The sequence below is a fragment of the Triticum aestivum genome, chromosome 3A, assembly GCF_018294505.1.
Source record: "Triticum aestivum cultivar Chinese Spring chromosome 3A, IWGSC CS RefSeq v2.1, whole genome shotgun sequence".
NCBI lineage: Eukaryota > Viridiplantae > Streptophyta > Magnoliopsida > Poales > Poaceae > Triticum > Triticum aestivum.
The window spans coordinates 30,361,409-30,376,186 of record NC_057800.1 but is presented as its reverse complement, the minus strand read 5'-3'; the positions used below and the strand labels follow the sequence as shown (position 1 = coordinate 30,376,186).

The 14,778-nt window shown below is 46.8% G+C and overlaps 1 protein-coding gene across 1 annotated transcript; it reads right to left on the bottom strand.

Moving 5' to 3' along the window:
- Positions 1 to 13,516: 13,516 nt before the first annotated feature.
- On the bottom strand, positions 13,517 to 14,123 carry LOC123057720 (non-specific lipid-transfer protein 4.1-like). Its single transcript, XM_044480633.1, has one exon. The coding sequence runs from the start codon at positions 14,121 to 14,123 to the stop codon at positions 13,779 to 13,781; it is 345 nt and encodes a 114-aa protein (XP_044336568.1). The 3' UTR covers positions 13,517 to 13,778.
- Between the last annotated feature and the right edge of the window lie 655 nt (positions 14,124 to 14,778).

Sequence of the window (14,778 nt, the reverse complement as noted above, 5' to 3'; positions counted from 1 at the left end):
AAATCGGACCAAAGGGGTTAAGCTAAGGTTCGAATACGGCCATATAGCCCCCAGTGGCTTTGGCGTTGCGCCGATCAAGAGGGTACCGACAGCTATGTTCTCTTTGGTTCGAATACGACCTATGTTTGAACAGGAAGCCCCCAAATGACCTTGAGAGGTTTTTAACGACCCTGATTCGAATACGATCCAAGTCGGACTCAAAAGGGGTTAAGCTATGATTCGGATACGATCAAGAAGACCCCAAGCGAGTTAGGCCTTGAGCCGATCAAGAGGGTTATGACAGCTATGTTCTCTTTGGTTCGAATACGACCTCTCTTTGAACAGGAAGCCCCCAAGTGACCTTGAGATTTGCAGCTAGATTCGGATACGATCACAAGCCGGACTTAAAAAGGTTAAACTTGATTCAAATATGATCAGCTCCTTAATAGTCATTTGTAAGTAAGAAAAAATAAAGATGTATAGTCTGTGAAAAGAAAAGGAGACCGATGGTCTTACTTTATTGCTTATCATAGTATATACAACGTGAACGTATGTACATGTTGAGAGCCGGTGGCTCAGGTGTAATATGGCCAAAGTTGAGCAATGTTCCATGGCCAGCAGGTCTCCTCTTCTAACTTACGTGAGTCTGCATGCTCTCGAACGTCAATGAGGTAGTAGGACCCATTGTTTAAATTTTTACTGACCACAAAGGGTCCTTCCCAAGGTGGGGATAACTTGTGTGTATCTGAATGATCTTGGATGAGCCGGAGCACCAAGTCGCCTTCCTGAAAAGTCCTGGACTTAACCCGGCAGTTGTGATAACGACGCAGGTCCTGTTGATAAATTGCTGACCACGCTGCTACTAAGTCTCTTTCTTCATCCAACAAGTCAAGTGCATCCTGTCTAACTTTTTCATTGTTAGCTTCAACATAAGCCGCCACACGGGGCGAGTCATGACGGATGTCACTAGGCAACACTGCTTCTGCTCCATAAACCATGAAGAAGGGTGTGTAACCCGTAGACCTATTGGGTGTAGTATTGATGCTCCATAACACTAAAGGCAACTCCTCTACCCAACAACCCGGCGTTCGCTGTAAAGAAACCATAAGCCGGGGTTTTAGCCCTTTCAGAATTTCCTGATTGGCTCTCTCAGCTTGACCATTAGATTGAGGATGAGCTACAGAAGAAACATCAAGCCGGATGTGCTCTCGCTAACAAAACTCTTCCATAGCCCCTTGGGACAGATTAGTGCCATTGTCTGTGATAATACTGTGTAGAAAACCGAAATGGAAGATTACTTTTTCATGAACTGAACCGCCGTGGTTGCATCACACTTACTCACAAGCTCCGCCTCAACCCATTTGGTGAACTTATCAACATCCACCAAGAGATGTGTCTTTTTATCCTTAGACCTTTTGAAAGGTCCCACCATATCAAGCCCCCAGACTGCAAGCGGCCAAGTGAATGGAATCATCCGGAGCTCTTGAGCTGGCACATGCGCTCGTCGTGCAAATTTTTGACATCCATCACATCTACTGAACAGATCTTCTGCATCAGCGTAGGCCGTCAACCAGTAAAAACCATGACGAAACGCTTTGGCCACTAAAGAGTTTGACCCGGCGTGATGACCGCAATCGCCTTCATGGATCTCACGAAGGATTTCTTGACCTTCTTCTGGGGAAAAACACCGTTGAAATGCTCCGGAAACACTGCGATGAAATAACTCTCCATCCGAAATCGTCATGGACTTAGATCGCCGGGTTATCTGCCGAGCCAGGGTCTCATCCGCTGGCAACTCTCCCCGGGTCATGTAAGCCAAGAATGGTACCGTCCAATCTGGGGTGACATGAAGAACCGCCACCAACTGCGCCTCCGGGTCAGGAACAGCTAAATCTTCTTCTGTGGGTAACTTGACAGAGGGGTTATGCAAAACATCCAAAAAGGTGTTGGGTGGTACCGGCTTACGCTGAGACCCCAGCCGGCTTAAAGCATCAACTGCTTCATTCTTTCGACGGTCAATGTGTTCCACCTTATAACCTTTAAAATATCCTGCAATAGCATCGACCTCTCAGCGATAAGCCGCCATGAGAGGGTCCTTGGAATCCCACTTGCCAGATACCTGTTGAGCCACTAGATCTGAGTCACCAAGACATCTGACCCGGCTCAAGCTCATCTCCTTTGCCACTCGAAGACCATGGAGCAATGCTTCATACTCTGCTGCGTTGTTAGTGCATGGAAACATCAACCGTAACACATAACAAAATTTATCACCTCGTGGGGAAGTTAATACGACTCCTGCCCCTGAGCCTTCCAATTGCCTGGATCCATCAAAATGAATAGTCCAATATGTGTTGTCCGGCTTCTCTTCTGGCATCTGCATCTCTGTCCGGTCATTGATGAAGTCAACCAGGGATTGAGACTTAATTGCAGTACATGGAACATACTTCAGCCCATGAGACCCAAGCTCAATTGCCCACTTGGCAACTCGCCCCATGGCTTCTCTGTTTTGAATAATGTCTCCCAAAGGAGAAGAGCTAACCATAGTGATTGGATGTCCCTGAAAGTAATGCTTAAGCTTCCGGCTTGCCATGAACACCTCATAAACAAGCTTCTACCAATGTAGATATCGTTGCTTAGATTCAATTAGCACTTCACTGACATAATAAACCGGCCGCTGAACCGGATGCTCTTTGCCAGCCTCCTTGCGCTCTACCACCATAGCCACACTAACCGCCCCTGAGTTGGCAGCCACGTATAACAATAGAGGCTCTTTCTCAATAGGAGCAGCAAGGACCGGCGGCTCAGCCAATTGTGCCTTCAAATCCTCAAAAGCAGCGTTCGCAGCATCGCTCCAAACAAAAACGTCTGTTTTCTTCATCAACTGATACAGAGGCATACCTTTTGCCCTAACCGGCTTACGAACTAGCTCAAAGCAGCCACGCGACCCGCCAGTCGTTGATCATCATTGACGCAGGTTGGTTTGGCTAGAGATGTAATTGCCTTGATTTTCTCCGGGTTAGCTTTAATACCCCGGTTAGACACCAGAAAACCCAAGAGCTTGCCGGCTGGCACTCCAAAAAGACACTTGGTCGGGTTAAGCATCATCTTGTAAACCCGAAGATTATCAAAAGTCTCTTTCAGGTCTGTGACCGAGGTTTCCTCTTCCCTGGATTTCACCACTATATCATCCACATAGGCATAAACATTGCACCCAATTTGATTGTGAAGACAATTCTTCACACACCCAAAAGGCATAGACACATAGCAGAAAGCCCAAAAAGGAGTTATAAAAGCTGTCTTTCTCTTGATCCTTGACTGCCATCTTAATCTGATGATAACCAGAGTATGCATCTAAGAAACTCAACCGTGCGCAACCCGCCGTAGCATCAATGATCTGATCAATACGGGGAAGAGCAAAAGGATCAGCCGGACAAGCCTTGTTCAAATCTGTGTAATCCACACACATACGCCAGGTGCCATTCTTTTTGAGTACAAGCACCGGGTTAGCTAACCATTCTAGGTGAAAGATCTCCACAATGAACCCGGCTGCCAAGAGACAGGCCACCTCTTCTCCGATGGCCTTGCGCCTTTCTTCATTGAAGCACCGGAGAAACTGTCTGACAGGTTTAAACTTTGGATCGATATTAAGAGTGTGCTCAGCGAGTTCCCTTGGGACACCAGGCATGTCTGAAGGTTTCCATGCAAAGATGTCCTAGTTCTCACGGATGAACTCGATGAGCGCACTTTCCTATTTTGGATCCAAGTTTGCGCTGATGATGAACTGTCTAGATGAATCGCCAGGCACAAAGTCAACCATCTTAGTGTCATCAGCTGATTTGAATTTTAACTCTGTCTCATGCTCTATTGTTGGTTTCTTTAATGACGTCATGTCCGCCGGGTCAACATGATCCTTGTAGAATTTCAACTCCTCTCTTTCACAAACAGATTCAGCATAGGCAGCATCACCTTCTTCACATTCCAAAGCTATCTTCCAGTTCCCATGGACTGTAATGGTGCCCTTGTGACCCGGCATCTTGAGCTGCAAATATACGTAACACGGTCGAGCCATGAACTTGGCATAAGCCGGCCGCCCAAACAGAGCATGATATGGGCTTTTGATATTAACCACTTCAAAGGTTAATTTTTCTGCTCTGGAGTCATACTCATCCCCAAAGGCTACTTCCAGCTCGATCTTACCAACTGGGTATGCGGACTTACCAGGTACCACACCATGAAAATAGTGTTGGATTGTTTAAGATTTTTATCCGTCAATCCCATCCGGCGGAACGTCTCATAGTAGAAGATGTTGATGCTGCTGCCTCCATCCATGAGCACCTTACTAAACTTGTACCCACCAACCTATGGTGCTACCACCAAAGCCAAGTGACCCGGATTATCAACCCGGGGCGGGTGATCCTCTCTGCTCCACACAATAGGCTGCTCCGACCAACGTAAATAACATGGAATTGCCAGCTCAACGGCATTGATGGCCCTCTTGTGGAGTTTCTGGTCCCTCTTGCATAAACTGGTAGTAAAGACATGATATTGTCCGCTACTCAACTGCTTCGGGTTGCTTTGATAGTCGGATTGCTGCTGCTGCTGATTCCCTTGGCCGTGCTGCTGATTATATCCTCCTTGGTGACTAGGATAACCCTGACCGTGAAAACCTCCTCCGCTTGAACCGGCGCCCGGGCCCTGAAAGCCGCCTCCACCTGAGCCGCCACTTGGGCCGTGACCCCCATCAAATGCATTTGAATTTTTAAATTCCTTCATGATCGTGCAATCCTTCCACAAGTGGGTGGCTGGTTTCTCCCGGGTGCCGTGTTTTGGACAAGGTTCATTCAACAACTGCTCAAGGGTGCGGCCTGACCCGCCCGATCGAGGAGGTTGCCTGCCTTTGCACCGCTGATTACCACCCTGCGTATTAGTATTAGCAACAAACTCATCAGCCTTACGTTTATTACCTCCTTGATTCGCTAGGTTATGCTGGTGACCCTTGCCATTGCCGTTATTCTTTCCCTTCGTTGCCTTTTCTTCATCAGACACCGGGTCCTTGGTGGTATCAGAATCGGCATACTTGACAAGAGCTGCCATCAACGTCCCCATGTCATTACAGTCACGTTTAAGCCACCCCAACTCCTACTTCAGAGGTTCAAAGGGGCAATTTTTCTCCAGCATCAAAACTGCTGAGCCAGCATCCATCTTATCAGATGAATGTATTATGTCCTTGACCCGGCGCACCCAATGGGTTGTAGATTCTCCATCCTCTTGCTTGCAATTGGTCAGGTCCACAATCGACATTGGCTGCTTACATGTGTCCTTAAAGTTCTAGATGAACCGTGCCTTCAACTCTGCCCATGAGCCGATAGAATTGGGTGGCAATCCTTTCAACCAGGTCCGAGCCGTTCCATCCAACATCATGGTAAAATACTTGGCCATTGCAGCATCGCTAACCTCCAACAGCTCCATAGCCATCTCAAAACTCTGAATCCAAGCCCCTGGCTGTAGGTCAGCTGTGTAATTAGGCACCTTACGAGGCCCCATGAAATCCTTGGGCAACTGCTCATTGCGTATGGCTCGGACCAGGCAAGGTACGCCTCCGGTTCTTGTGGCCACTCCTGCCTCAACCGAGGTTACTGGATAAGCCGGAAAGGTTTGGTGAGCCGCCTTCTCTGCTGCTATCTGAGCTACCCATTCCGCCTCTTGACGAATCGTGTCCTAACCCGCCAAGTTAAGGGCTCCAGCCTGCACCGGCTCATGCCTATATGGCCGGTTGTGGCGTTGAGCATTACTTGACATCTCTGCAGACTCCATGTGCCTACTGTAACTTGGGCTCCGGCTTGGGCGAGGAGTTGAATGAATCATGTCTCGACTGTATGAGTATGCATCCTGCTAGGCCAAAGCTGTCTGAAGTAGTTCTCTTACCCTCCGGGTTTCATTGCTGCTCGTGAGTCGCCTTCCATTGGGAGAGCTGCCAAACGAGCCGACGTGGCGATGAGATTTTCCATAGGGTTAGAGAAGTGACCCAGGGGTGTTGATACATAACGAGGAGGAGCTGTATTCATGCGAGGCGGCTCCATGGTGCGTGGCTGAACTGGCGCATCGGGTGTCGTGATCCTGTTTGCCTCTGGTGGGTTGCTCCCCCCAGCTCCGGGTGTATGGAACAGGTTCCTTGGATCCAGTGTTAGAGGTAGACGCGACTGAGTTTTCTAATGCCTCCTCCTCATGACCTCGTTTGATGCATTAAGATCCACCGAGAGACGGAAAGTTTCTGCTTGAAGCTGCTGAGCACGAGCATCTAGAGCTGCTCGTTCTGCCGCCATCTGGGTTTCCTCCGTAGCTAGATTTCCTTTAGCTTGCACCATCTCCTCCCGCACACGTGCCACTTCTGCGTCGTGCTGGGCTTTATCCACCAGTTCTACCACAGCGGTTAACAGAGTCGTCGGCTTATCCATGAGGTCTATTAGAACCTGAGCCGGGGGGCGCGTGGGGTCTCCTGACCCGGCTACTGCCGACCCGGTAGCCGCTACTGCCGCTGCCATGGAGTTCTGCCCGGGCTGCGTCCCCGCCATGAAGACTCCGGCCCAATTCGGCGGCTGAAGGGGGTCCGGAATACTGCTGCCATCGGAACAGCCCTCTAGCATGTCGTCTTGCAGTTGGTACAACGAGTCCGGCTCACCTGTTGATGATGCAGTATCAGAGCAGATGGTCGTCTCCTCACCTTCCATCGATCCTTCAGAGTATTCACCGCCATGGATGCAGCCTACGAAGGCATGTTTCACGACAGATTGAACATGGGCAGACCCGGGGCGCTGAGCCGTTTCGTTGGTGTGGACGTCCAGCTCAGGGCCTGACTCGCCGATCTGGCCGATGAAGACGTGAATTCCGCCAAAGGGGACCCGGTACCCGTACTCGATCGAGCCGGCCTCAGGGCCCTAGCCTTCGTCGTCAATGTAGAACTTGCCGCGACGACTCTTGGTCATCCGGCCCATAGCGTATCCCTTGAGCCCTTCGAAGTTGCCCTTCAAGAACTCAAATCCACCATGCGCTGGCCCCACGGTGGGCGCCAACTATCGTGGAGTTGACACGGCAGATGTTCTAGAGCAGACTTAGTCGTAGGGCCATCGCACTAGGAAGCTTAAATGGGTTGATCGGGACAAAGGACACATGAGAGAGTTTTTATACTAGTTCGGCCCCTTACGATGAAGGTAAAAGCCTACGTCTAGTTGGGATTGGTATTGCCGAGGTTTCGATCTCCAAGAAGCTCAACTTGCCGGCTTGGTTATCGACTTGGTTGTCTCTTTTTCTAAACCGGCACCGGTCGTCCCCTTATATACACGGGTTGATGCCTGGTGGCCTACAGAGTCCCGGCCGACTCATAATTGTGTCCGGCTCGGTGACTTCCCTTACATGCCTTTCTTTACAAGTCTTTCCTTACATACAGCGGTTTACAATATCAGGCCTTAAGCCGGCCCCAGGCCTTTGGGCCTTCTATACATTTAGTAAACTATCATCTTGAATGTTTATCGGGCTTCTTCTGTAACCTGCCATTAGCGCTGACCCGGCCCCTCCTGGGCGGGTCATACTGGTAGTAATATCCCCAACACATTGGTTCCAAAAGGACATGTAAAAGTGGTGTTTTCTTGATCAGGTTCAGATACAGGTATTTGTGAAAAGCCATAATATCCATCAAGGAAGCAAAAATGTGTGTGCTTAGAAAATCTTTCAAGCATTTGATCAATAAAAGGCAAAGGGTAATGATCTTTTCTAGTAGCTTTATTTAATTTTCTAAAATCAATTACCATTCTATAGCCTGTAACAATTCTTTGTGGAATAGGTTCATTCTTATCATTACGAACAACAGTAATACCTCCTTTCTTAGGGACACAATGAATAGGACTTATCCATCTACTATCAGCTATAGGATAGATTATACCTGCTTCCACAAGTTTTAATATTTTTGTTCTTACCACCTCTATCATCTTCGGATTTAACCGACATTGGTGATCAACAACTGGCTTAGCATCATGTTCCATATTAATTTTGTGCTGACATAGATTGGGACTAATGCCCTTTAAATCATCAGGAGTATATCCAATAGCAGCTCGGTGTTTCCTTAGAACTTTCAATAATCTTTCTTCTTCATGTTCTGAAAGGTTAGCACTAATAACAACAGGATATATCTTCTTTTCATCAAGATAAGCATATTTCAAAGTTTCTGGCAATTATTTTAATTCAAACACAGGATCATTTTTAGTTGGAGGAGGACCTCCGAGAGTTTCAATAGCCAAATTGTGTTTTAAGCAGAGGACATTCTTCAAAGAAAATCTTATCTATTTCATTTCTTTCATGCATATGTAAATCATTTTCATGGTATAGCAAGTATTGTTCTAAACGCTTAGTAGGTGGCACAAAAATAGAAGCAATACCAATTAAATCATCCTTACTAGGCAATTCTTTTTCATGATGATTTATATTAAACTTGGAAAAATTAAACTCATGAGACTCATCACAAAAGCTAACACCAACAATTTGTTTCTTGCAATCTATCTTATTATTAACTGTGTTCAAGAAAGGTCTACCAAAGATAATGGGACAGAAGTCATATTGTGGGGAACCAAGAACAAGAAAATCAGTAGAGTATTTTATTTTCCCACACAAGACTTCAACATCTCTAATAATCCCACAAGGTGATATGGTGTCTCTATTAGCAAGTTTAGTAGTAACATCTATGTCTTCTATGTCTGCAGGTGCTATGTCTTTCTGAATTTCTTGATATAAAGTGTAAGGAATAGAACTTACACTAGCACCCATGTCACATAAACCATGACAACAGAAAAAGAAAATTGTAGGTAAATGCAGTGCTGGGTGTAAAATAATTCAGAAAAAAAAATCACTCTCTGTACTTTCCAATCCAGCCGGGCGATCTCGGGTCCGGCTGTCCGACTCCCCAGATGAGGCAGGGGCATTCTCCATACTCCCCTCGCCGTCGCCGCCGCCGCCATGCACGCTCTCCGCCACGGAATACAACACTCTGAGGCATCAACCAGCCTCTGACAGGGCACACGCTTTTTTCCCCTAGCCAACGGGCACGCACACAGCTACGGAACACAAAAAATTCTGGACCACGGTCCAGGTACAATGTTTTAACAGGACCAGCGGTCCTTAACAAGCCCGCGACGCCGTTTCCGCCGAGGGTGTGGGCCTCCCACGCAGTACATACGGGGTACTATACGCACCATGCGTTCGCCGCTCGACATACAGCAATTTCTGCGGCTCGCGCGATTCGCATTGAATGTGATTCCCACCTGCCGATTCACCCATCCAACGGCCCAGATAATAATACCATATAGTATGACCCATTTCTTCACTCTCGTATATATGGTCCATACACAAACTTTTACTGCTGATATCTTTAGAACTGGCCAGTTTTCTTCTCATCTCTCGTTCTACACATGTCCCGACCTAGATATGCCCCACCGTATACCATGTTCCACGAAGAGTTCATAGTGTAGGTTGGCTTTATTATTTAAAAACGAGTATAAGATGTTAGAATTTGACCTCGAGATGAAATTTCTTCATGTTCCTTGTATTGGAGTATAGGAGGCAGTTGTCTTAGAACGACTGTTGCGTAATATCATCCTCTGAACTTCTCCATCATATGCAACCCGTATCATATTCGATAACCTGTGACCTATCGGAAGTTCGGAACACCAAACACTCAATGTCTATATCGATCGCCTTAACTAGTATCCTAGTTTTCTCCTACCACACGATATCAACAAAGCATCTAGTGGTACAATTGTAAAGAGGCAACCTGTTATAGAAGATTGAGCTCGGGGGCATGGAATTAGCCCCTTTGAATTAACGATTTGTTAATTACACCACTCCCAAGTTAAAAATACCATATCTTGTACTTCTACATAACAAAATCTTGTAATTACCGAACTGGTCCAGCAACAAAGAATGGGCGAGAATTTATTATAATCCATAATAAGGTGTCTCAGTGAATTTTGAAGTCAAAATCAACACAGTGAGTCACCTAGGCTAAACTCACAAATGTACACAAACGCGCAAATCACAACACATACACATCTGACAGGCTCAAGGCATCAATTAGACATAAAAATTCATGTGGCTTCGATCTAGCTGGGCTGTTAATGAGAAGCCTTAAAGTGTGTGTTTATAACTTTTCACAATATTATATCTCGTTTCTTTATGGTAATGCAGACGACTAGGTTATCTTTGTGGTTGTCGGGAATGAGTAGATTGGTCGATGTAGCTTGTCCAAACCTGATCACCACAACCGATGCATGGGGCCGAATTGATGATCCGACCACACCCAAACCAACGGATGCAAGTGTCGCTTTGTTACTAAAATTCTTGACATGACGAATGAGAGGCGTCCAATCGGAGCAGCGACAAGGCAAACCATGATTTACTGCATTTGTGAAGGAGTTTACATGGAACTTGGTAGGTGGCAGGGCCGGATACCGTCGAGCCGCCCGTCTGGTGAAGGTGGTTTAAAGTTGAATTCTTACGCTCGTCTTGAAGTCTTGCCCCATATCTTGTGTCAGTCAAGCAAATTAGTCTGTAGATGGTCTCACTCTACGTGCTTAGTGGGAAGTTGGTGTTATTCTTCAATAAACTATATATGTGTAGTAGTAATAGTATTTCTCAGACTTCTAAATGTTTTATAGTTATTTTAACCAGTTTAAGTGAATAATTTAAATAACCTCTCATACCACCTCGTCGCTCGCCCATCCAGGGCGATCGGGGGTGGGGTGGGGGTGGGGGTGTGAGGGGCAACCCTGGAGCCCAGCTGCCCCGACTGCCGCTGGGGGACAGCGCCGGGCAGAGCTTGTGTGTTCAACGGCAGCGGCGGAGGGCTGCTCCTCCTTCTCCGACTATACAGCTGCGAGAGTGTCAGATCAGCCGATGTGCGGCCTCTTGCTCGATCCATGGTGGCGCAGTGGCTCCTGCTGGAGGCGTTTGTGGTGATGTGGGATGAGATGGCCATAGGCTGGAGGTGGGGCTGGGAGTGGCATGTGGCGGCGGGGGCGTACGACCCTGATCCTATCTTGGAGGACGCGGTGGCGACTCCAGAACGGATCCGAACATGGTGGCGGCGGCGTCCCGTCCGCCGGGGATGACGGGCCAGATGTTGGGTCCTTGTGGCAGCGGATCTTGGGATCCACACCCGGGGACGTCGCAGGACGCGTGTGGCGGCCGAGGCTTCCTCCAGCGTCGACGACACGTGATGCGGGATTGCTGCGACGTTACTGTTGTAAGGGCGATGTCAGCTATCCAGAGGCCCGCATAGCCCTCTACGTTTGTCTCCGGTTTACAGGAAAAAATGTGTTTGGATGGATACAGGACCGAGTTGGATGGCACAACACGTCCGGACAATGTGATGTGGTTTGAGTGTCAATGTTTGACATAACCTTACAGTGATATGTCATACACGTCCACCTTATTTTAGCTGTACTAGTGATAAATGGTGTGGTTAGTCACTCCATATTGGCCAGGATCGTATCGCCTAATAAAAAAAATCGAAAGTAAAAATTTCCAATGTTAGGCCTTCTTTGGTTTGTAAGAATCCCATAGGTTCGGAGTTGTATAGGAAAAATTCCTTTAGAGTCTTTTGGTTTGTAGTAATAGAATTCTATTCTTATGGAGGAATTCTTCCTATCCTCCACATGTTATAGGAAAATAAACATTAGCCGAGATTCAATGAAAAAAATCCTAAGATGTGAAGCAAAGGACATCTTCTTTTCAATTTCTATTCATAGGATTTCAGATACATGTCATCTTATTTCCTATGACTTTTATATTCCTATGATATCCTATCCTGTGAACCAGAGAAGGCCTTATCGACTGCTGAATTCTTCCCAACGTTTTAGTCACGGCCATGTTGTTTTGGTTGGCACATCAAACTCCTCAAACGGTTGGGAAGCACCCTCGAAGCATGGAGCAAATAAATATGCCACGATGTTGGTGTGCATAGTAATACCGCTAGGAGCATAAATGCGGCCAACTTTCAACCTGGTGCGACCCAAGTCCTTAAAACATGTCACTTTCCTACTCCGGGCTCTCTTTCCATACAAACCTCACAAATTGTATGCTACTACAAGGAGTTAAAAAACTTAACCTTTTCTAGTCTCCGCAATACCAGTACGTGACGTTGAAATCTTTAGTCTCGATGAATCTTTTTATAGTCTCGATCCATAAGATTAGGAGGCATGGGCAAGTTTTCAATACTCAGGGCACCTCTATTTTGCACATAGTTTTCCCGCCATGCAGTTTCTGATAGCTATGGTCCTATCCAATAAGCCTCGCCTATTTCCTTGGCTTGAGATGGAGGTTCGATTGTAAGAAGGCGGACACAACTAGTATAAAGACAACATTGTGCAAGAAATGGCATGGTTCCTACGTCGAGACTAGAAGCATGGCTTGTGGTCGCGCCCCCATACGCTCTAACTCCAGTGAGCTGACACCACGTTTTAATTTTTAGTACTGAGATCTTCTATGTGATAATACTATATTTAGGGCACATTGTTAGTGAAGTTACATCTGTAAAAACATACTTATGTATATTTGTACTTCAATAAAAATGTATTGTCATCTTTGTTACTCCCTCCATTTTTATATAATAGGCCACTATGGAATATACATTTTGCATCTATACAAGACCATCAATAGTAATCGAGGCAAAATTAATGATATTTTCTCGTACTAGCAAGATGTTTAATAATTGCATGCATGTAGTCATAATGACAGTCAGCTACTTCCTCCATTCAGTTTTCTTGCATGCATGTGGGGTATTAGTGATCCCAGTAAACGGATAGAAAACATGGCTTTCAAAACAGACATTAAATTTTATATTGGTGCCTGTAATTTGAGTTTGTGGCCTTGTATATAAAAATGAAGGGAGTACCGAAGTTGGAAAGTTAACTAAATTCAGGTACCAATTTGTATTCCGAATTTCTACCTAAATGGAAAGAGTCTTATTACTAATTATTTAATTACACGATACTCTTAGGAGGCTGACCTTCATCTCTGTCAGCACGACATTTTTCAATGAAGGACATTTTCGTTCAATCATTATACTGAGCTTTTAGTTTTTGACATCCAATCATTATACACAGCTGATACAAAAAAGTTTGTATCCAAAAAAGTTCCCTGATTTTCTGACTTTTTCCATAATTACGAGATTATTTTTTGTTTCTCAGGGGTAGCAGCACCCATGTGCTCCAAGGGATTTCCCCTAATAATCTGACTTCTTACAATTAAACTTGTAGGACTTCTTATTGGTGGTCGCATCCACTAAATTTCTGTGTGACCTTCATCTCTATCTCTCAGGGCTTTAGGCTATGTTTGAGGAACCAAATAGAGAGTGCAAAGTCATGGTTCGGTTCTAGTGAATTGGGTGGAGTCCATTCCTACGTTTAGTTGGTTGGAGCAAGAAAATGGAATCAATGAAATGTTTTCCCAGTTATGTACATGTAATAACGACGCATGCTATTAGAGCACAATATATGATCAATATATCAAAAGTATACATGGTACATGGTACAACATACTCGTTTATCTTCTCAAAGGGAGCGAAGGAACAACCAAACATCGATACTACAGTGGCCGGCCATGCAGAGTTGGCTCCACATACGTAGTCCTCTCTCTCACATGGAGATCAGATCAGAGCATTTATTCATGTATATGTAGTATATAGGTAACCTCAAAGTACTCAGCATCGATCGGTGGAGCTATAATCTGCGATGCTGGCGGCAAGCAATCGATCACTAGATCTTATTGCAGTTCACAGTTGAGCTGATCTTGTAGGGGACGCTGACGCGGCACTTGGAGGGGGTCTCTGCGGCCTTGCCTTCTTTGACCCCACCGGCAGCACTCTTGATGCACAAGCATGCCGCTTTCTTGTCAGCGGCGGTCTGCACTTGGCCGGCCAATCTCCTAACGCCGCTGCAGCAGGCCGCGGACGGGCTGGCGCCGCTGCCGCGTGCATAGGAAAGGCAGGGGCCAAGGGCGGAGTTCACCTGGCCGCAGGAGATTGCCACGTCGGAGGCTACAAGGAGGAGTGCCGCCACCAGGGCGACCAGCACGAGCTTAGTAGCTGTAGTGCGAGCCATCTCGACCGAATTATTTTTTAGAACGAAGACGCCAGATACGTCCGGCTTTAAATTAATAAATCCACAACAGGCAGCGTAGCAACAACACAACAAGTCTTAGAACAACGACACAGGCCGTTCCGGCCAACGCAAAAAGATCGACGAAAGAAGTCCAGGCGCGACTTGACCAACTACTAGCGGATTACAGGGCAGCGCCCGTACAGAGCACGCAGGCTCGTCAAGCACCAAAAGGGACCAAGGACACTCGTCCTGGTCAAGGCTCCCTAGCCATCACGTAAACTTGCATCAGACGTTGTTGGACGGTCTTGAGCATCTCAGCATCCTCAGGAGCCCCACACAGCGCGCACGATCCCGTGGCCGGACCGTTGCGCTTTGCCACATTAATGGAGGTGGGCAGCTTATCGCGGAATAATTGCCACATAAATAGCTTGATTTTTAGGGGCAGCCGCGCTTTCCACAAACCTGCGAACGCGTGGTGTGTCGTCCCTCGACACAACTTGCGGTACAAGGAATTGGCCGAGAATTTCCCAGAGCTAGTGAGCGCCCAACTCACCGCGTCCGGTTCATCTACTAGGTTGATCGGCCCAAGGAGGTGCATCATAGCCGTTAGGCTAGCCTGCTCTTGCCCATTCAATTCCCGTTTGAAGTGGATCGC

Bases quoted from the DNA above. Each gene is read 5' to 3' on its own strand.
- LOC123057720 (XM_044480633.1), bottom strand. From the start codon at position 14,123: ATGGCTCGCACTACAGCTACTAAGCTCGTGCTGGTCGCCCTGGTGGCG.